The sequence below is a fragment of the Chiloscyllium plagiosum genome, unplaced genomic scaffold, assembly GCF_037043375.1.
Source record: "Chiloscyllium plagiosum isolate Xiang-an unplaced genomic scaffold, Cpla_swu_hap1 HiC_scaffold_28, whole genome shotgun sequence".
NCBI lineage: Eukaryota > Metazoa > Chordata > Chondrichthyes > Orectolobiformes > Hemiscylliidae > Chiloscyllium > Chiloscyllium plagiosum.
The window spans coordinates 46,665,548-46,688,522 of NW_028270166.1; the positions used below are offsets into that span (position 1 = coordinate 46,665,548).

Consider the following 22,975-nt stretch of genomic DNA (forward strand, 5'->3'; position numbering starts at 1 on the left):
AGAACACTTACACAGCACAGTCTCAAAAGAGCAGTGAGCAACTGCTCTCAAGCAAAGACCAGTGCAGAGAATCAGAGCTAGAACTGATCCCACCAACTTGAATTGACCCAATTGTAGACACCCCTCATGAGTTTGAATTTCAAGTTGCCCGACACAGACTGTGTGTAACCACGTGTTACCTGAGGAAATCAGGTGCCCGGATGATCATGTGCTGAAAATCTTCCAGCGAGAGTTTACCATCATTGTCCAGATCTGATTCATCTAGAACCTTCTCACAGACCAGATTCACTTCCTCTGGTGTCAGCTCATTTCGAGTTAGTTTGAGCAACGTCTTCTCCAAATCCGATTTGCAGATAAAATTATCGTTGTTAAAATCTAAGTGTTTAAAAGAAATCAGCTTCAATTGTCAACTCACCTTCATGCAAGATCATAGCTGCAGCGCATTGAGAGGTGACCTGGTCAAAATGACTCCAGCGGCCTAAACAGCAGGAGCACCTGGTAGTAAAGAAGGAGCTTATTCTTCCCCTCTATCTGCTTTTTTAAAGAGTGGTCCAAATAGTCCTGCTCCCCCAATCTTCCTACATCGCTCTTCAAATTTCTCCTAAGTATTTATCGAATTCCCATTTGAAAGTTACCATTGAGTCAGTACCCACAAATCTCTCAGTTACTGCATCTCGCTGCATAAATACTTCTTTAATTTCCTCTCTCATTTTTTCTACAATTGATCTTAACTCTACGTTGAATCATGTTATTGGAAACTGTGAGGTAGAATTTTAGACGGAGGGTAGTATGCAGAAGCCTCTCACTCCCTTCCGCCACCAAATGGAGGACAATGAATAGCCACAGGCCTGGGAGAAGCAGCCCCGTTGCCCCAATGCACTGAGTCAGTAGTCAGATTTCCACTGGATACTGTATAAATTCTGGTTTCTAAACATCACACCTTAGAACTATGTTCAAGTTTAAAGTGGTTGCCACACTTTTTGGACAGCTCAGTAGAGGATAATTTCTCTCTAACCCTTTAGTCACCTTTAATAGCTCCATTAGATCACCCAGCAGAGACTCGAATATGAACATCCTTGCCTTACACCATAAGATTCTCCCTTGACATTCTATAATGAAGGATAGACAAGCGAAGTCTAACCAACCTGCCCTCACAATTTAACCCGGCTGGCACCAGAATGTTCCAAGAGGGTAGCATTCCAAAAGGTCCAATGGAACCTGTCATTCAAGAGGTTTCTTTTCGCAAACCATTTCTGGAGTTCCTAGAGACTCTGTTCCATCAGTTGACTTTTCCAAAAGTGTGCTGGTGTGAAGCTCCTGATGGAACAGTCCTTGAGACCAAATACAGTCTGCTCATTGTGTAGATATTTCCTACTCAACTGGTTGGACTTTGAACTCATGCCTCCTGATCTAGAGGTAGGGACACTACTACTGAGTCACAACAGCCCTAATGTTAATTGCGCATCAAAGTCCATGTAAATATGGAGTGCATTCACTGGGTCTTCACCTGTTTCTAGTGTAGAGACACGTATGGAAATAGTGGTGTGGCTGAGTTTGGATGTGTGAGCTTGTCATGTTCCATTCTGCAAGTAAACATAAGACTGAGTAAAGACTGCCTTCAGTTTCACCCTACACCAACTGAGTTTCCAGAACAGAACAGAGAGTTGGAAAATCTTACATCAGCAAAGCAAGAAGAGAAAGCCTCCTACTATCAGAATCAAGCCCAAACTCACCATAAATCTTAAATGCATAACATGCCTTTAGATCACGTGGGGCCATTTCACTTAGTACAGAGAACATATCCAGAAAGTCATCCAAAGTCATATTTCCCTCATTGTCCTCGGAGAACACCTCTGCAATCCTCTGGCGGAATGGATTATCCTGCAGTTACAAAATAGTGCTGGTAAAATTTCTCCGTCAGGACCATGACATCAGGTTTGAGGTTTAGGCGAAGGACGTGACAGAGAAACACACTGAGTAACTGGACCCACTCATTGCTGGTAAAATAGTTCAGATTGGTTTGTACGTGGTGGGTTCAGATGGTGTTACAATGGTTGGTCGGCTGTGAAAGACTTAAAGGATTTCAAGCTGCAGGTAGTTCTGGGATGATGCGCGTTTGGCTAGAACGGTCACTGAAGAATTAGGGGATGGTATTTTCGAGAACGCTTACCTCCGTTCGCAATAGCGCTATTCCAGCGGGATTGGCTCGTGCGCTTTGTTTTGCGCATGTGCCAATGTTCGCGCCAAAATCTCCATGCCATTCTGCACATGTGCGAGGTCTTATGTGCGAGGTACTGTACAGAGAGCAGCTTCCTTACTTTTCTTAAATGTACTGTGTTAAATTGACTCTTGTCTTGTTAATAAATATGATTTCAATCTTCATTCAGGGCTGTGCTATACTTTGCGTTAGACTTTTGGATGATTTTTGAGCGATTGACAGTGACATCTTTTGCCAATCTACCCCCTAACCTCACTTTTCCCACAGGCCCCATTATTTATATCAAACCATTTTCTAATAAGGGAGTTAAAATCACACACCATGTTATAGTCCAACAGATTTAATTGGAAGCACTAGCTTTCGGAGCGCTGTTCCTTCATCAGCGCTCTGAAAGCTAGTGCTTCCAATTAAACCTGTTGGACTATAACCTGGTGTGTGATTTTTAACTTTGTACACCCCAGTCCAACACTGGCACCTCCAAATCCTAATAAGTGAGGTTTCACTGGAATGCAACTACAGCATTATAGGAGAACTACCTGTTTTTTTTATTCAATTTGTTTTTGTTTTCTTGGGTTTTATCTTTGGAGAAATTAGTAGCAATATTACTAGATTTATAATCTAGATGCCTGGCTCTAACATTCTTTGAGGAGGCTTGAAGGTGAAGTTGGGTTAGTGGACAAACATAGGTCTAATGCAGTTAAATATGAAGTTATACTTTGGTGTGAGAAACAGAAAAGGAGAGTACTTCTAAAATGGTGATCTATTGAAAAGTGTGGAAGTACAAAAGGATCTGGGTGATCTTGCATACCAGAATAAAGTGAGGACTGCAGATGCTGGAGAGTCAGAGTCAAAATATGCAGTGCTGGAAAAAGCACAGCAGGTCAGGCAGCATCTGAGGAGCAGGAGAGTTGACATTTCTGACATAAGCCTTCATCAGCATTGTGCAGCAGAAGGGGGGGGCTGAGAGACAAATAAGGAGGTGGGATTGGGGAGGGAAAGGTAAGTGGGATAGTAATAGGTGTTTGCAGGTAGGAGGCAATTGTGATAGGTCAGTGGGGAGGTTGGAGCGGATAGGTGAGAAGGAAGATAGACAGATAGGACAGGTCAAGAGGGTGGTGCCGTTGAAGGGTTGAACCTGGGATGAGGTGGGGGGGATGGGAGATTTGGAAACTGGTGAAGTCAATGTTGATGCCATGTGGTTGTAAGGCTCCGAGGCAAAAGATGAGGCATTCTTCCTCCACTTGTCAAGTGGTTAGGATTTGGCAGTGGAGGAGGCCCAGAACTTGTGTGTCCTTGGAAGAGTGTGAGGGGGAGTTGACGTAGTTGACTACAGGGCGATGAGTCGTTTGGTGAGTGTGTCCCAGAGATGGTCACTGAACCGCTCTGCGAGTTGGCATTCTGTCTCCCCGATGTAGTGGAGTCCACATCGAGAGCAACGAACACAGTGGATGAGGTGTTTGGATGTGCAGGAAAATCTCTGCCGGATTTGACACGATCTTTTCGGGTCTTGAATGGAGGTTAGGAGGCAGGTGTGCGCACAGGTTTTACACCTCATCAATGGCAAGGAAAGGTGCCGGATATAGAGGGTGGATTGGTGGGGGGACGTGGACCTAACAAGGGAGTCATGGAGGGAATGGTTTCTGTGGAACGCAGGTGGGGTGGGGAGGGAAATACCTGTTCCCTGTACACCAGACAATGAAAGTAAATGAGCAAGTGCAACAAGCAATTAGGAAGGTAAATTAGCTATCATTGCAAGGGGATTTGAGTTCAGGAGTAGGATTACTTACTGCAGTAATACAGGGTTATGGAGTCCACACCTGGAGTATTACGTCCTACCTGAGAGAGGATATCCTTGCCATAGGGGGAGTGTAGTGGAGGTTCATCAGGCTAATACCAGGACTGTCCTATGAGGAGAGATTGGTTTGACTGGGCCTGTATTCACTAGAGCTTAGAATGATGAGAGGGGATCTGATTGAAACATATAAAACCCTAAATTGGCTGGACAGACTAGATGAAGGGAGAATGTTTTCTCTGTTGGGGAGTCTAGAACCATGCAACACAGTCTCAGGGTGTGGAGTAGACCATTTAGGACTGAAATGAAGAAAGATTTCTTCACCCAAAGAGTAGTGAACCTATGGAATTCTTCTCCCACAGAAGGCTGTGGAGATCAAGTCACTGAATACATTAAAGAAAGTGATACATGCTGTGGTTCTGTTCGCCGAGCTGGAAGTTTTTGTTGCAAACGTTTCGTCCCCTGACTAGGCGACATCACCAGTGCTTGGGAGCCTCCTGCGAAGCGCTTCTTTGATGTTTCCTCCGGTGTTTATAGTGGTCTGTCCCTGCCGCTTCTGGTTGTCAGTTTCAGCTGTCCGCTGTAGTGGTTGGTATATTGGGTCCAGGTCGACGTTTTTGTTGATGGAGTGCATTCATCCACAAACTCCATCAACAAACACATCGACCTGGACCCAATATACCAACCACTACAGCGGACAGCTGAAACTGACAACCGGAAGCGGCAGGGACAGACCACTATAAACACCGGAGGAAACATCAAAGAAGCGCTTCGCAGGAGGCTCCCAAGCACTGATCATGTCGCCTAATCAGGGGACGAAACGTTTGTAACAAAAACTTCCAGCTCGGCGAACAGAACCACAGCAACAAGCACCCGAGCTACAAATCTTCACACAAACTTTGAAAGTGATAGATAAATATAGAACATAGGACAAATAACAATACATCACAGTACAGGCCTTTCAGTCCTCGATGTTGTGCCGGCCTTTTAACCGACATAGTACTCTTCATTGTACTATCCTCCATGTTCCTATCCAAGAGTGACTTAAATATCCCTAATGAATTTGACTCTACTACCACCACTAGCAGTGCATTCCACGCACCCACCACTCTCTGTGTAAAGAACCTACCTCTGACATCTCCCCTAAACCTTCCTCAAATTACCTTAAAATTATGCCCCCTCATGATAGCCATTACTGTGTCAGGAAAAGGTTTCTGGCTATCCACTCTATCTATGCCTCTCAACATCTTGTACACCTCTATCAAGTCACCGCTCATCCTTCTTTGGTCCAATGAGAAAAGCCTAGCTCCCTCAACCTTCCTTCATAAGACATGCCCTCCAGTTCAGGCAGTATCCTGGTAAATCTCCTCTGCACCCTCTCTAAAGCTTCCACATCTTTCCTCTAATGAGGCTGAACACAATATTCCAGGTATGGTCTAACTAGGGTTTATAGCGCTGCAGCATAACCTCACGGTTCTTAAATTCAACCCCCTTGCTAATGAAAGCCAACACACCATAGGCCTTCTTAACAACCCTGTCAACTTGGGTGGCAACTTTGGGGGATCTATGGACATGGACCCCAAGATCCCTCTGTTCCTCCAGACTGCCAAGAATCCCGCCTTTAGCCCTGTATTCCGCATTCAAATTTGCGAGACGGGCAAAGTTCTAGATTTTAAGGGGATCAAGGGTTTAGGGAGAAAGTGGGAATTTGGCATTGAGATAGAGGGTCAGTTATGATCATATTGAAGAATACAGCAGGCTCAAAGGACCAAATGGCCTACTCGTGCTCCCAGTTTCTATGTTTCTATGCTTCAGGTATGAGTTCAAATCTGATTACAGCAGCTGGTGGGAATTTAAATTCAATTCATGAATAACTCTGGAATTGTCATGATCATGAAACTATTGGATTATTGGAAAGCCCACATCTGATTGACTGTTGTCGGTTTTGAAATGAATTATGCTGTCCTTATCTAGTCTGGCCTACATTTGATTCCAGCTCCATAGTAATGTGGTTAACTCCTAACTGACCCCAAGAAATGTCCAAGTAAACCACTGAGCTTGAAGGAGAATTATGGGTGAACAATAAATACTGACGTTGTGTCAGGCTGTTTGGAATTCAAAGCAGTTTGAAAGTGTTGGGTTTTTTAAGGCCTGAACCTGATGCAATTTTAATAAATGGACAAATGAATTGATAAATGGAAAGCATTCCAACTGAATGCAATGCACACACATGACCAGTAAATGAACTGCTCTGATATTCATCTCAACTTCCACCTCCTGACAGACAGAGGATGTGTTACATTTTTGACCATGTCTCCCAGTCATTGATGGGTGTCATGTTGCTGGAAAAATACTCAAAGTCTCCTGTCAATTAGTACAGGCTGAATTATTCATTGTGGGCCAGTGAGAGTACTGTTGGCACAAGTTGCGGTTTCCTGCACTCTGGCTACCTTCAGTTCTGGCATGCTGCCAATCAGCTCATAGGGGATGGTTACATCAGGGTTATCCTTGTAATCAAGTGGTACTAGATGTGGAGCCAGGTCTCGGTAGCGGTGGAACAACCTGCAACGAGAGAGACAGAAAGACAGAGAGAGCGAGAGAGAGACAGACAGACAGAGACAGAGAGAGACAGACAGACAGAGAGAGACAGAGAGAGAGGCAGAGAGAGAGAGAAACAGACAGACAGACAGAGAGAGACAGAGACAGAGAGAGAGAGAGACAGACAGAGAGAGAGAGAGAGAGACAGAGAGAGAGGCAGAGACAGAGAGAGAGACAGACAGACAGAGAGAGAGAGAGAGAAAGAGGTGCTCAACATTTTAATAAAAAGACCAAAAAAAGGAGTTTGGCTGTCACTCCTTCATTGACTTGCCTTGCCACCCCTACGATTCCAAACACAGAACTTTACAAACCAAGGTACAAAACAGTCCTGGTTTTAGATAGCATCACAAGTTACTGCTAATTATTTGATAAAAAGCATCTTTTAGGAGGAGCCTCTCAACAGACTCCCCATTATAGGCAGCACTTGATCCCAGTCAGTCGATCCCAAAATGGATTAGATTAGATTCCCTACAGTATGGAAACAGGCCCTACGGCCCAACAAGCCCACACCAACCCTCCGAAGAGTAACCCACCCAGACCCATTCCCCTACATTTACCCCTGACTAATGCACCTAATACTATGGGCAATTCACCTGACCTGCACATCTTTGGACTGTGGGAGGAAACCGGAGCACCCGGAGGAAACTCATGCAGACACGGGGAGAATGTGCAAACTTCATACAGTCAGCTGAGGCGGGAACCAAACCTGGGTCCCTGACACTGTGAGGCAGCAGTGCTAACCACTGAGCCACCGTGCCAGCGGTGTGAGTGTGAAATTGTAGTGAGCTCACATCCTGTTACCAAACCACAGCAGCAGAGATATCTCCACCCTTTACTTCACTTTGTTCCTTATTCTCCATAAATTGACCAAGGAGTCCGTCCAGAGAAGGTTCACCATGCTGATACTAAATATGGAGTGACTGTCGTATGACAGGAAGTTGAGTTGGTTTGGCCTGTACTTATTGGAATATAGAAGAATAAGAGGAAATTGAGTTGAAACATACAAGATTCTTAGAGGACTTGACAGAGTAGCTGTGGAGATTTTGTTTGCCCCTTGTGGGAGAGTCTAGGACCAAGGGCATAATCTCAGATTAAGGGATTACACATTTAAAACTGAGATGAGGAAGAATATCTTCTCTCAAAGAGTAGTGAATCTGAGGAACTCTTTACGGCAGTGGACTGCTGAAGCCAGGTCATTAAGTAAATTCAAGAGTGAGGTAAGTAGACGTTTAATCCATAAGGTAATCAAGGGTTATGGAGAAAAGGCAGGAAAATGAAGTTGAGGATTATTAAACCAGCTATGATCTCACTGAATGGCAGAATAGATTCGATGGACTGAATGGCCTACTTTTGCTCCTATTTCTTATGGTTTTATGAATAATATTAGGTCTTTGAAAGCCAATACTGTGGTATTATCCTTTGCAAGAATCACTACGCAGAGATACACATCACTGATGACATCAGTCATTATGCCAAGTCACTTCACAAATAAAGTGCAAAATGAGATGACGTAATTTGCACATCACCTTTATTCCGTACAGATGATACTCATCATTGGGGTGACCGCACTGTCCAAGAAATTCCAGAATTGCTGCATCCACCATATCTCTCAGTGAAATGATGTAATTGTGACAGTTCAGTAGCAAAACTGCTGAAATGTCACAATAATGCCAACTGACAACAAAGCTCCCCACAACCGGAAAGGTCATCTTCAAAACCTCCTTTGCTCTTTTTTTGTACATATTGACTGGTGTGCAGTTTATTTAATCTAAAAACTACATTTCTGCAGTTTGATACTTTTCAAGTAAAAGAGTTTCAGAAACTACCCAACAAGGCAATGCCTACAGAAGGAAAATGGTGGAAATGAAACTGAGATGAGATCAGTGTGGTTGTTAATGTGCTCACTGAGCTGGTACGTTTGTTTGCAGATGTTCCTTCACCGTACAAGGTAACATCATCATCATCCAGTGAAGCGTTGGTGTTCCGTCCCACTTGCTATTGATGTGGCTGGGTTTGCTGAAGTGGGTAGTATCATTTCCAGTTTTGTTTCTGAATGGTTGGTACATGGGGTCTAACTCTAGATGTTTGTTAATATTTGGTATGTAAGGTCTAACTCTACATGTTTGTTAATATTTGGTATATAGGGTCTAACTCTACATGTTTGTTAATATTTGGTATATAAGGTCTAACTCTATATGTTTGTTAATGGAGTTCCACATTGAGTGCCCTGACTCCAGGAATTCCCGTGCATGTCTTTGTTTGGCTTGCCCCGGGATGGATACGTTGTCCCAGTCAAATTGGTGTCCTTCTTCGTCAGTGTGTGTGGACACAAGTGATAGTTGATCATGTCTCTTGGTGGCTACTTTGTGTTCGTGTGCCCTGATGGTTAGTTTTCTTCTAGTTTGCCCTATGTAATGTTTGTGGCAGTCTTTACATGGGATATTGTTTGAGAGAGAAAGAGAGAGAGAGTATGAAAGAGAAAGTGAGGACTGCAGATGCCGGAGAGTAGGAGTCAAAAGGTGTGGTGCTAGAAAAGTACAGCAGGTCAGGCAGCTTTTGAGCAGGAGAATTGACATTTTGGGCATAAGCCCTTCATCAGGAATATGAGTGGGGAGCGCTGAGAGACAAATTGGAGGGGGTGGGGTGGGGGGGAGATCACAGAGTCATAGAGATGTACAGCACGGAAACAGACCCTTCGGTCCAACTCGTCCATGTTGACCAGATATCCTAACCTAATCTAGTCCCATTTGCCAGCATTTGGCCCACATCCCTCTACATCCTTCCTATTCATATACCCATCCAAATGCCTCTTAAATGTTGTGATTGTACCAGCCTTCACCACTTCTTCTGGCAGCTCATTCCAGACATGCACCGTCTTCTGTGTGAAAAAGTTGCCCTTAGGTCTCTTTTATATCTTTCCCCTCTCACCCTAAACCTATGACCTCTAGTTCTGGACTCCCCGCCCCAGGGAAAAGACTTTGTCTATTTATCCTATCCATGCCCCTCATAATTTTGTAAACCTCTGTAAGGTCACCCCTCAGCCTCCAACGCTCCAGGGAAAACTGCTCTAGCCTATTCAGCCTCTCCCTATAGCTCAAATCTTCCATTCCTGGCAACATTCTTGTAAATCTTTTCTGAACCCTTTCAAGTTCCACAACATCCTTCCGCTAGGAAGGATACTAGAATTGTTTGCAATATTCCAAAAATGGCCTAACCAATGTCCTGTACAGCTGCAACATGACCTCCCAACTTCTGTACTCAATACTCTGACCAATAAAGGAAAGCGTACCAAACGCCGCCTTCACTATCCTATCTTCCTGCAACTCCACTTTCAGGAAACTATGAACCTGCACTCCAAGGTCTCCTTGTTCAGCAACACTCCCCAGGACCTTACAATTAAGTGTATAAGTCCAGCTAAGATTTGTTTTCCCAAAATGCAGCACCTCACATTTATCTAAATTAAACTCCATCTGCCACTTCTCAGCCCAAATGGCCTATCTGATCAAGATCCCATTGTAATCTGAGGTAACCTTCTTCGCTGTCTACTACACCTCTAATTTTGGTGTCATCTGCAAACTTATTAACTATACCTCTTATGCTTACATCCAAATGATTTATATAAATGATGAAAAGTAGTGGACCCAGCACCGATCCTTGTGGCACTCCACTGGGAGGTAGGGCTGGGGGTTGGGGGGGAGGAGTAACTGAGAAGGTGATAGGTAGATGCAGATAGGTGGTGATAATGATAGGTCAGTGGGGAGGGTGGAGCAGATAGGTGGGAAGGAAGATGGACAGGTGGGACAGTTCAGGAGGGCAGTGCCCGGTTGGAGGGTTGGATCTGGGATGAGGTGTGGGAGGGGCGGTTTGAAAACTGGTGAAATCAACGTTAATGCTGTTTTCACTCGACTGATCTAATGAGGGGACTGTCTAATGAGGAGAGGTTGAGTAGATTGGGCCTATACTCATTGGTGGGAGAATGAGAGATGACTTTATTGAAACATACAGGATTCTTACAGGATTAGACAGGGTGGATATGGAAAGATTGTTTCTCCTTGTGGGAGAACCCAGGACCAGAGGGAATAATTTTGGCCCTGTTACAGACAGAGCACCAACACTCCACCAGAGGCGCACTGACGATGTTACCTGGAATGGAGACGAAACGTCTGCAAACAAAATTACCAGCTCAGCAATCAAGTCAACAACCTGCGCTACAAATCTTCTTCAGAACTTCGATGAGATCAATGGTTAGCACTGCTACCTCAGTGCCAGGGACCTGAGTTCAATTTCCACCCTTGGGTGACTGTCGTGTGTGGAGTTTGCACCTTCTCCCAGTGTCTGCATGACTTTCGTCTGGGTGCTCCAGTTTCCTCCAACAATCCAAAGATCTGCAGTTTATGGGCAATTTAACACGGCTATTCCACCTAGTGTATAAGCTAGGTGGGCTAGCCATGGGAAATATGGGGTTGTAGGGACAAAGTGGGTCTGGGTGGGATGCTCTTTGGAGGGTCAGTGTCAACTCGAAAAGCCAAATAGTCAGCTTCCACACTGCAGGGATTCTATGATTTATGATTCTATGATCTGTTTTTCAGAGGCAGATTGAGCTGAAGTAAAAGCAGATTGTCTTGCACCCATTAGAACAAATGCACAAAAGCTAAATTTGCAATGAGCAACTCACTTCCCAACTACCCAAAGCCTGTCCACCATCTACAAGGCTCAGGTCAGGAGTGTAGTGGAATATTCCCCATTTGCCTGGAAGAGTGTCGCTCCAATAACATTTAAGAAACTTGACACCATCTAGGACAAAGCAGCCCACTTAATTGGCACCATGTCCGCAACCTTAAACATTTCCTGTCTTGATCAATGAAACAGGTTTGGACTGACAAGTGGCATATCACATTTGTCATTCTCTAGCACAATCTCCAACATGAAAGAATCCACCCTTTGACATTCATTGGCATCTCCCAACATCAATATCCTTGGAGTGACCAAACTAAATTGGACCAGCCAAATAGATACAGTAGCTATAAGGACAGATCAGAGGCTAGGAATACTGCAGCACTTAACTCACCTACCACTCCAAAGGCAAGCCATCATCTACAAGGCACAGTCAGAACAACTAAGGATGGGCAACAAATGCTGGCCCAGCTAGTGAAGCCCACATCCCATGAACAAATACAAAAGTACAATTTACACTACAAAAGAAAGAGTGCTGGTTTGTTGATAAGTCAACAAGAATTTCTTAATATAAAGCCATGTTTATCTAACTTGCTGTAAGTTTCTCTTTGAGGAAACAGACGTTATTGATGAGTGTAATGCTGTTGAAGTGCTGTACATGGACTTTCAATATTTGATAAAATTGGTATTTAATACAGTGCCACACAGACTTGAGTGAAGTTAGCAGACATGCAGCATGTTGGCTCAGTGGTCAGTATTGCTGCCTCACAGCGCCCAGTACCCGGGTTCGATTCCAGCCTTGGGTGACTGTCTGCGTGGAGTTTGCACATTCTCCCTGTGTCTGTGTGGGTTTCCTCCCACAATCCAAAAACATGCTGCTTAGGTGTATTGGCCATGCTAAAATTCCCATAGTGTTCAGGGAGAGTAGGTTAGGTGCATTAGTCGGGGGTAAATATAAAGTAGGGGAATGTGTCTAGGTGTGATACTGTTCAGAGGGTTGGCGTGGACTCGTTGGGCTTAATAGCCTGTTTTCATATTGTAGGGATTCTAGTCTATGCCATGAAAATAAAGTGAATATTCTACTGATAGGTTAATTAGATATGCTTTAGGATTTGGATTTTAAACTAGAGGTGGATGGAAGACAGTCAGTTCTTATGAAAGTAATTTTTTGAATAGGTTGGAAGGTCATTTGGAATGGTGACCAAGCTGCATCCATTCCAAGAAATGATGTGACTGCAGACAATTTGGAGGGATATGGGCCAGGTGCAAGCAGGTGGGACTAAATTGGGTTAGGATATCTGGTCGGCATGGACGGGTTGGGCCGAAGGGTCTGTTTCCATGTACGTCTCTATGACTCTATGATTCCATAAGTGTCTGGAAGAGCCCTCATATTGTTAGTGGAGGTGATGTTAATGACTGTTGAGTTTATAACAGAGCAGAAAGCTGTTAGTTCTAGCATTTGAGTTCAGTTCAGAGAATCAGGAGCTCACTTCAGAAGAAAGAACAATTTTCTCCAAGCAGGAGAATCAAGCTAATAGTGCAGAAGAACCATTGACCTGAGCTGAAATGGTTTCTAGTCTGTGGAGATTTCAAGCCAGAAGATTTCTATCCAAACTCTTCAAGTTGCTAAAACTGAGAAAGTTTAGGCTATCAGAATTATGAGAGGTTAATTCCAGAGGATCTGGAAAGGAATCATAAATATTTCTCCACAGTCTAAGAAAAAGACCCAGGCAGGAGTCACTTTGTGTTACAGGGAGTTCATGGAAGTGGTTCTTTGTAATTCTTCCCTCCATACATGACATTTGGCTATGTTGCTAACCCTTTCTGTTCAATCTACCCTTTTCTCTATATCTGATTAATTAAGTGGAATGACTGTAATTAAGATAAATCATCAATTTTGGCTTTAATTTTACACTCGCTACTTGAGCCTGTCTTATATTATAGTTGATTAAGTAATTACATTAAAACAAAGAATAGAAGCTTACTGGTATAGTCACTTCATTCCTTGTGCAATCATCATTGCTTCTCTTCTGCTTTTATCAATCACTCACTGATTTGCACTGCATTTCTTGTCCCGTTCCAACTTCCCCTCTACTGTTCCTTCTATCTCTTTCTGGATTGTTACTGTTTGGCCACCCTCCCCCTCCATTAATAGGATTTCTTTCAACAGTTTCTTCCACATCTTTTCCTATGTTCATTGCTCAAACACACTATTTGAGCTTACACTATGCTTTCTTGCCTTCCATCTTTGTACTTCATATTCCCAATCCATGAGCCTAACCCCATACCCCTCATCCCGCCTGCTCATAATAATCTCATCTCTCTTTTTACTAGTCCCTCCTGGTAGATTTTTGACTTTGGTATTCTCCTTTGGAACTGATGTCCTCCTATTGATATCAGAACTGATCTGTCCATCATCAGGCACACTGTCAACTGTGGCAGTTTAACCTTTGTGGTTGTGTAACATTCAGATATGTGAGGAATGTGGAATTTCACTATCGGCCATAACTCCTTCAGAATCTGCAAATTTGAAATCCATACCAAGCAAACTTGAACAGCGAACCTGAACATTCTGATTTCCATCTTTACCACTCACCCCTGACCTCTCCAATTTTTGAGTTCCTGTCTCCCATAATTAACCATATATCCCAGTTGAAAATGGTTTCCAATATCCTCACCTTAAGGCTTGCTGAATTCTTTGAGACTTTGGTTTAGTAAAAGCATTTCTATCTGTATGCAGTGCATTCAAATGCTCTGAAAAAAAACCCTCTAATTGTTGACTTTTCACAAGCCAGGGGCTGATCACTTATTACTACTGGAACTGAGGATTCCACCAAAACTTCATTGATATGGACAAAATGTTCCCACCATTTTCAACAAACTCTTACCATGTGCAGCCCACACTCGTGCAAATGATAAATTATGGTTTGGCTGAATTGCCAAAATCGTTTGAACCTTTTTGTCTACTATTGATGGTTCCTTTCACGTTCCTTTGCTTAAAAAAGCTTTCTGCTGCTGTATTTATAACTATTATTTCATATTCACACATGTATCTCTGAATTCATCATTAGCAAACTACCACCCTACCCTCCAACTCATTATCAATCTATCCAATCATTACTAAACCATCAAGCTCCAGTTCTAAAAAAAAGCAAGGCCATACATTGTTTCCTCTTCAGTAAACCCATGTCTCCACTGCAACCTTATTCTTCCCTGGTCATGAGACTCATTTTCATAAAAAAGATGGATAATCATATCCTAAGACTTGATATTTTGACTCAACCATCCTCTGCTACCAATGTTATACTCCAAAAGATAACTGCATTCAAACAGAATTCAAGTCCACACTGTAATGTCAGAGCTTTATTTCAGTCAGCTACACTCCATAAATCTCACGTTATGAGCTTCCATATGTGTACAAGCAACTTAAACCAAATTAACTCAATTAATATATCCATCAAGTATTCTTTCAATCCATCAGGTCTCAAGCATTCCTTCAGACCACATTAGATCATAAGGCAACTAACAGCCTTCACCTCTCCTGGGCACAGTGGCTTAGTGGTTAGCACTACTGCCTCACAGCGCTAGGGACATGGGTTCGAATCCAGCCTCAGGCGACTGTCTGTGTGTCGAGTTTGTACATTCTCCCAGTGTCTGTGTGGGTTTCCTTAGGGTGCTCTGGTTTCCTCCCATGGTCACAAAGATGAACAGGTTAGGGTGAATTAGTCATGCTAAATTGTGAAGGTTAGGTGCATTAGTCAGGGGTAAAATATAGGATAATAGGTTAAGGGAATGGATCTGGATGGGTTACTCTTCAGAGGGTGGGTGTGGACCTGTTGGGCTGAAGGGCCTGCTTCCACACTGTAGGGATTCTATGATTCCTGCTCCAACATTCTGCTTTCTCCTACCTTTCTGCCATGACCCAAGGAGTTTCTCCATACCCATGTTATTGACTGACACCACTGGGAACTGGGGCTGACAGTTCCTTATATCACCTCTCATGTACTGACACTAACTGGTTAAGGCAGGAGCAGTAGTTGGATAGATGCCTGTGTTTGAGGACACAGACACAAGAAGCAGTTTCAGATGCTGACAGCCAGCGCTAGCACAGGTAACTGATGCGCACTACTCACCTCAGGATTTCTTTCCGTGTGAAAAAGGTACAATCCTTTAAAAAAGAAGATATTGAACATGCTATTAAAATAAAATCGTCAATCCACAATCAATGAATGACAATGAACATGATATCATGGATTTGGATTCTGGAGAATCTTTTAAACATTTATTGCAGAGTAACAACTCTCTTAACACCAGGAAGGGGAAGCTCTGAGGAAAGTTAGGGCCGAACCACACAGGAGCAGGGGAGGTTTTGATGCAGTGACTGAGGAAAGATTATTTCCTCTGGATACAGTGGCAATAATGAGGGAACAATAATTTAAAATAGTCACTGGCACAGAGCTAACACATACAATCATTTTCCTCTCTGAGGTTGAGGCAAGAATATTGCAGCTTTATACCTTTAGGTGATTTATATGCCTTTTAGACATTCCCTCCCATGAATTTAAAAAAAAGCACAATCTCCAGTCTCCTAGGTCACATTTACAAGAAATGTAGACAATGTCAGACACTCTCCAGCATAATTTCAGGGAACCCAACTGGTTTAGAAACCTAAAAATCTTTATTTGTTCTTGTTTTAATGCTTTGTTTATTACCACTTTGACACTGTTTGGATACACTGAATGGCCATTCAAGTAACAAACCCTGGGGGCTTCCTGTTTCGCAAGTTTAACTCCAGCACACAATTTGCTTTTATTTTTGCTAGGTGTAGTGATTGGAACCAGGTGGATCTCACTGACCCAGGTTAACAACCCCAATCATGGAGCTCTGGCATACAGCTATAAACAGGAGATTCAGATAGACTGACTCCAAGCTAGCTGGTCACAGCCAATGTGCTGTACACATATAAATAAAGGATGATGGGAGATTGGCCTCCATGCAGTTATTTCAGTGGCAACAGGAGAATCAGTACATGCCTGAAGAACATTTGCTGGCTGCAATCGTCTTTGAGTTGGGGGTAAGCATTTCTGGCATCATGCTTTTATTTGGGAAGCTTAACTCATTAGATCTTGCTATTGAAGACTGGAGCCATTAGGTGGAAAGAATGCGATATGTTTTTCTGGGCAAGTGACATTGGGGCAGACGAAAACCAGCAAGTAATCCCTCTGACCGCTCGCAGACCCCAGCATTTTTGATTCTGGGGGCTTAACTTTCCCAGAGGCACCAGACACTGAAACCTTCCAAGAGTTGACAGATTTGGTTAAGGAATGTTATAGCCCCAAACCTCTTCCAATTCTGAGATGCTATCGGTTTTATTCGGCTGGGAAATCCGTATCAGGATTTTTGACGAAATTTAAGATGAGTGGCAGAGGCGTGTGATTGTGGGTTAAGCCTGAATAAAATGCTGAGAGACCATTTGGTCTGCGGGATTAATGTAACCATGCAGAAGTGTCTTCTAGCTGAAGTCTGACTGGACTTCAAATGGTCACTGCAACTGGCCTTGTCATTAGAAAATGCAGCAAGTAGAACGTGCGGGCTACAGGGCGTCCCAATGGAAGTCAATCACCTCATCGATCCGATTGAGCTTGGGTGAAGGCAACTGCATAACATCACGCAGGGCACATTCAGAGCAGAGGGACCCTTGGTCAGCCCACATCAAAACTCCACAATAAAACCAACCCTCTGACAAATGGCTAAAAGGTTCTTCAGGATCTGTCCTGACAAGCCATTGTACAGCAAAGGAGTCCTGCAAGGTCTGACTTAAGTAAGAGAACTTAGAGGCTAGCATCCAGGAGAATGTACACCCTGAAAAGTCCGCCTACATGTAGGATGGTGCAGTTAAATTGCTTAGCAACATCCAAATCAGACTCAGTTAAAATTAAGGTATGGTTAAATGGTCACCTGGTTCTCATGGAGGTTGATAATGATGTAGCTCATTCAGTGTTTGCAGAAGTGGTCTTTGACAAGATTCACTCTGGACTCCAACCCTTAAGTATGCCCAAGATTTCAGCCAGACTGAGAACATACAATGGGGAACCGTTACAGATTAAGTGTATGACTTCAGTTCCGGTCTCCTATGAGAAGCAGTTAGTGGAGTTATCACTGATTCTCTCTAAGACGCTCTGGCCCAAGCCTATTGGGGCAGAATTGGTTAAGAAAGATTCACCTTGATTGGCTCAACATTTTTTGATTATAAAATGGCTGCCTGAATGAAATCCTAGTGAAATACCCAGGCGTTTTCAGGAAAGACCAGGGACTATCAAAGGGGCCAAAGCCACTTTATACGTTGACCAGGACGTAATTCCGTGATTTTTGAAAGGCCCACCCAGTGCCATTTGCCTTCTGGGCAAAAGTAGAGGCAGAAATAAAGAGGCTGGAAAATGAAGGAATCATCAAACCAGTGTAGTTTGTGAAAAGGGCAGCACCAGTTGTACCAATTGTGACAATTTCCTGAAGAAGGGCTAATGCCCGAAACGTCGATTCTCCTGTTCCCTAGATGCTGCCTGACCTGCTGCGCTTTTCCAGCAACACATTTCCAATTGTGACACCCAATGGGTTGGTTTGCCTTTGTGGGCAATTTAAGCAAATGTTAAACAGCTTCTTGTAGCTGGATAAATACCCAATCCCTCACATAGAGGACTTGTACACAAAAGTGGTAGTTCTTCATGAAGCGAGACATGAGCCATGCCTATCTACAATTGCAACTAGATTGAGTTCCAGAAGTATGCGAGAAGAAAGTGAGGGCTGCAGATGCTGGAGATCAGAGCTGAAAATGTGTGCTGGAAAAGCACAGCAGGTCAGGCAGAATCCAAGGAACAGGAGAATCGACGTTTCGGGCATAAGCCCTTCTTCAGGATTCCTGAAACGTCGATTCTCCTGTTCCTTGGATGCTACCTGACTTGCTGCGCTTTTCCAGCAACACATTTTCATCCCAGAAGTATGCCACAATTGAGACCCATATGGGTGTGTACCAATATACAAGGCTGCCATTTGGGGTCGCATCAGCCTGTGCTCTTTTCCAGCAGACGATGAAGAACATTTTACAAGGGCACCCTAGGTTACCATTTATCTGGATGGTAAATGATAAATGGTAAATAAGCAATAAAGAGCATTTGGAGAACGCGGACAGAGTGTATAAATGCTTCTCCCAGGAGGGCACACGCCTGAGAAGAGAAGTGTGCGTTCCTGGTGTCCCAAGTGACCGACTTGCGTATAGGACGATGCTGCTCCTTTAACAAGGTTATGTTGTCCTTGGTGGTTTTTTTGTTTAGAGAGGTCATAAAAGACACATACTCTGAAAAGTCTAAGTTGAAGGGTTTTAGGGCCAGTTTAATTATAGCTAACACATACTGCCTCAGGAAAAGCTTTCAGGTTTTTTTGGGGAAAAAGCACTTGTACAATGAAAGGGGAGTGGCCAGTTCTCCCAGCACAGCTTTACTGTGGTTTGGTTTGGTTTTAGTCTGGCTATTCACTGAAAGCAGTGGCGAGAGGGTGGTGCTGGAAAAACACAGCAAGTCAGGCAGCATCCAAAGAGCAGGAGAATCGACAATTCAGGCAAGAGCCCTTCATCAGAAATTCCTGAATTTCCTTGCCCGAAACATTGATTCTCCTGCTCCTCAGTGGTTAGCACTGCTGCCTCACAGCGCCAGAGACCCGGGTTCAATTCCCGCCTCAGGCGACTGACTGTGTGGAGTTTGCACGTTCTCCCCGTGTCTGCATGGGTTTCCTCCGGGTGCTCCGGTTTCCTCCCACAGTCCAAAGATGTGCATTGGTCATGCTAAATTGCCCGTAGTGTTAGGTAAGGGGTAAATGTAGGGGTATGGGTGGGTTGCGCTTCGGCGGGTCGGTGTGGACTTGTTGGGCTGAAGGGCCTGTTTCCACACTGTAAGTAATCTAATCTAATCAGACACTGATCTCCAGCATCTGCAGTCCTCACTTTCTCCCATTCACTGAAAGCAGTCAGGCAGTTTTGAAGCTGATGGACACAAGGTAGCTGGTCCTCTTTCCTGTAAGATCCTGTGTTTGACCAGCTGCTTCTCTCCTGGGATATCCACGTTACACCTGCTTAAAACACCTTGCAAAGTTAGGGTCTGGACTGCTTTCTTGAAATATTTTGAGGGGATCTGGCCTGGACCATAACAGGTCACAGAGTCGACAAAACTGGTTACACCTATTGGAGAATAAAGTGACAGTGATCAAATGTGCCCTAGCTCCCACATCTGAACCAGAGCTTAGGTCTTTCCATGGGTTGGTGAATTATTACAGAAAATTCATATGTAATCTGACCTCTATCTTGGCACCCTTACATTGGCCATTGAAAAAGGGTCAGCCTTGAAAATCCTCACATAGCCAAGAAGACCTCATCTAAAAGTTAGAGTTCTAAATTAGAGGAAGGACAATTTTGATGGTCTCCAGCAAGAACTTTCAAAAGTTGATTGGTAGCAGATATTTGCAGGTAAAGGGATGGCTGGAAAGTGGGAAGCCTTCAAAAAAATGACATAATGAGAGATAGTACATTCCTGTTAGTATAAGGGCAAGGCTGGTAGAGGTTAGGAATATTGGATGATCAGATAAATTGAGGCTCTGGCCAAGAAAAAAAGAAGGAAACGCAGGTCAGGTATACATAACAGAGATCGAGTGAATCCCTAGAAGATTAGATTAGATTCCCTACACTGTGGAAACAGGCCCTTCAGCCCAACAAGTCCACACTGATCCTCTGAAGAGCAACTCACCAAGACCCATTCCCCGACATTCACCCCTGACAAATGCACCTAACACTACGGGCAATTTAGCATGGCCAATTCACCTAACCTGCATATCTTTGGACTGTGGGAGGAAACTGGAGCACCCGGAGGAAACCCACACAGACACAGGGAGTGCATACTCTACACAGACAGTTGCCTGAGGTAGAAATTGAACCTGGGTCCCTGGCGCTGTGAGGCAGCAGTGCTAACCACTGAGCCATCGTGCCACCCAAGAGTAGAAAGACAGTCAGAGCATATTTAAAAGGGAAATCAGGAGGGCAAAAAGGTGACATGAGATAGCTTCAGGCAGATAGGGTTAGGAGAATCCAAAGGGATTCTATGACTACATTAAGGACTGGGAGAGGATAGGGCCCCTTAAAGATCAGCAAGGCAGCCTGTGTGTAGAACTGCAGGGGATGGGTGTTTCACGAGTATTTCACATCAGTGTTCACTGTGGAAAAAGTTATGGAAGAACTTGGGGAAACAAATAGTGATAGCTTGAAAATGCAAAAAAGATGGATAAATCCCCAGGACTTGATCAGGTGTACCCCAGAACTCTTTGTGGTAAGCTAGGGAAGTGATTGCTGGGCCCCTTGCTTAGATATTTGTAATCATCAGTAGCCACAGGTGAGGTGCTGGGAGACTGGAGGTTGGCTAACATGGTGCCATTATTTAAGAACAGTGGAAAGTCAAACCAGGGAACTATAGACCAGTGAGCCTGACATCAGTGATGGTTAAGTTGTTGGAGGGGATTCTGAGACAGGATGTACATGTATTTGGAAAGGCAAGGACTGATTATGGATTGTCAACCTGGCTTTGTGCGTGGAAAATAGCGCCTCGCTAACTTGATTGAGTTTTTTAAGAAGTGACGAAAATTGATGAAGGCAGAGTGGTGGACATTCCCTATTTGGACTTCAGTGAAGTATTTGACCAGGTTCCACATGGCAGACTGGTTATAAAGGCTAGATTAGCCATTTGGATAGAAAATTGGCTCGAAGGTAAGCAATAGAATGTTGTGGCGGATTGCTTGCCAGACTGCTGGCCTGTGACCAGTGGGGTGCCACAAGATCAGTGCTGTGTCAGCTACTTTTTAATCATTTTATATAAATGATTTGGATGTGAAAATAGGAGGTATGGTTAGTAAGTTTGCAGATGACATCAAAATTGGAGGTGCAGTGAACAGCAAAGAAGGTTACCTCAGAGTACAACCAGACCTTGATCAGATGGACTGATGGGCCGAGGAGTGGCAGATGGAGTTTAATTTAGATAAATGAATTTTGGAAAGGAAAGTCAGGACAGGACTTACACACTTAATGGTAATATCCTGGCAAGTGTTGCTGAACAAAGAAATCTTGGAGTGCAGGTTCATAGATTCTTGAAAGTGGAGTCGCAGGTAGATAGAGCAACAAAGGCTGTATTTGGTCTGCTTGCCTTTATTGATTCCATCGGTGCATTCAGTGAGTACAGGAGTTGGGAGGTTATGTTATGGCTGTACAGGACATTGGTGAGGCCAGTTTTGGAAAACTGTGTGCAATTCTGATCTCCCTGCTATAGGAAGGATGTTGTGAAACTTGAAAAGGGTTCAGAAACTATTTACAAAGATGTTTCCAGAGATAGAGCATTTGAGCTATGGGCAGAAGATGAGTCAACTGGGACTACCTTTCCTGGAGCATTGAAGGTTGACAGATGACCTCATAGAAGTTCATAAAATCACAAGGGGCATTAAGAGGGTGTACAGCCAAGGTCTTTCCCCTGAAGTTGGGGGGGGGAGTCCAAATCTAGAGGGCACAAGTTTAAATGTGAGAAGGAAAAGATTTAAAAGGGACCTAAGGGGCATCTTTTTCTATACAGAGGGATGTATGTATGTGTGTGTGTGTGTGGAATGAGGCTGGTACAATTACAACATTTTAAAAGGCATCCAGATGGGTATGAGTAGGAAGGGTTTAGAGGAATATGGTCAAATGCTGGCAAATGGGATAGACTAATGGAGAATCTGTTTGGCATGGACAAGTTGGACCAAGAGTCTGTCCCTGTGCTGTACGTCTCCATGACTCTAATTAGCCGTTAGGGGAAGTGAAAAAGCTGCTATCGTCATTGAAGGTGTTGGCCCACTAAAATCCAAAGCAAGAGGTCTTACTGATATATGATGCCTCCCCTTATGATATCAGGGCAGTTTTGGCTCACTGGCAGAGGAACGCTCAATAGCATATGCTGCCCAGATTGGCTGCTGCTGAATGCTAATACACCTAGATGGAGAAAGGTTTGTCGGTCATCTTTGGTGTGGGAAAGTTCCACCAACACCTTTACAGATGTGAAATTGCCATGGTAATAGACCGCAAACCCCTGCTAGGACCACTTAAAGAAGACAATGCGGTGCCACCCATACTTTCTGATGGAATTCAGCATTGGGCCCTTATTCTCAGTGCATACAAGTACAAGTTGGAACACCGCCCATGAGACCAAGTGGCTAATGCTTTTGGTTAATGCAAAGTCCCTTCTGATTCGATACTTTATGGACATGCTTCTAGTCACTGATAATAGCTGACTGTGGACACAAAGATTCCATGCTGGCAAAACTAAAACAGCTGACTGTAATGGGGAAAAACAGAGGAGCCACCACAACCACAATTGAAACCTTTCTGGACTTGGCGAGACCAGATCACTGTAGAGGACAGCAAAGTACTGTGGGGAGCAAGGGTCATTGCCTCAAGGTAAAGGTCACTGCCAGATACTGGCTGAACTCCACCAGGGTCACCGAGGGCTCTCCAAAATGAAGATGTTGGCAAGAAGTTATGCCTGCTGGCCAGGATTGGTGGCTAACATTGCTGCGTTGGTGGGGCAGTGCCCAGAGTGCCAACAAAAATTGCCACCGGTGCCCCAACATTCGTGGGA

The 22,975-nt window shown here is 44.0% G+C and overlaps 1 protein-coding gene across 1 annotated transcript in view; it reads right to left on the reverse strand.

The window, feature by feature from the left end:
- cib3 (calcium and integrin binding family member 3) overlaps positions 1-22,975 on the reverse strand; it is a 31,858-nt gene that overhangs the window by 2,120 nt on the left and 6,763 nt on the right. Inside the window, exons 2-5 of the mRNA XM_043720858.2 lie at positions 15,416-15,450; positions 6,461-6,572; positions 1,734-1,881; positions 180-375 (exon numbers count right to left, since the gene is read on the reverse strand). Of these exons, the coding sequence (XP_043576793.1) occupies positions 180-375; positions 1,734-1,881; positions 6,461-6,572; positions 15,416-15,450 (491 nt within the window). The remainder of the gene's footprint in view (positions 1-179; positions 376-1,733; positions 1,882-6,460; positions 6,573-15,415; positions 15,451-22,975) is intronic.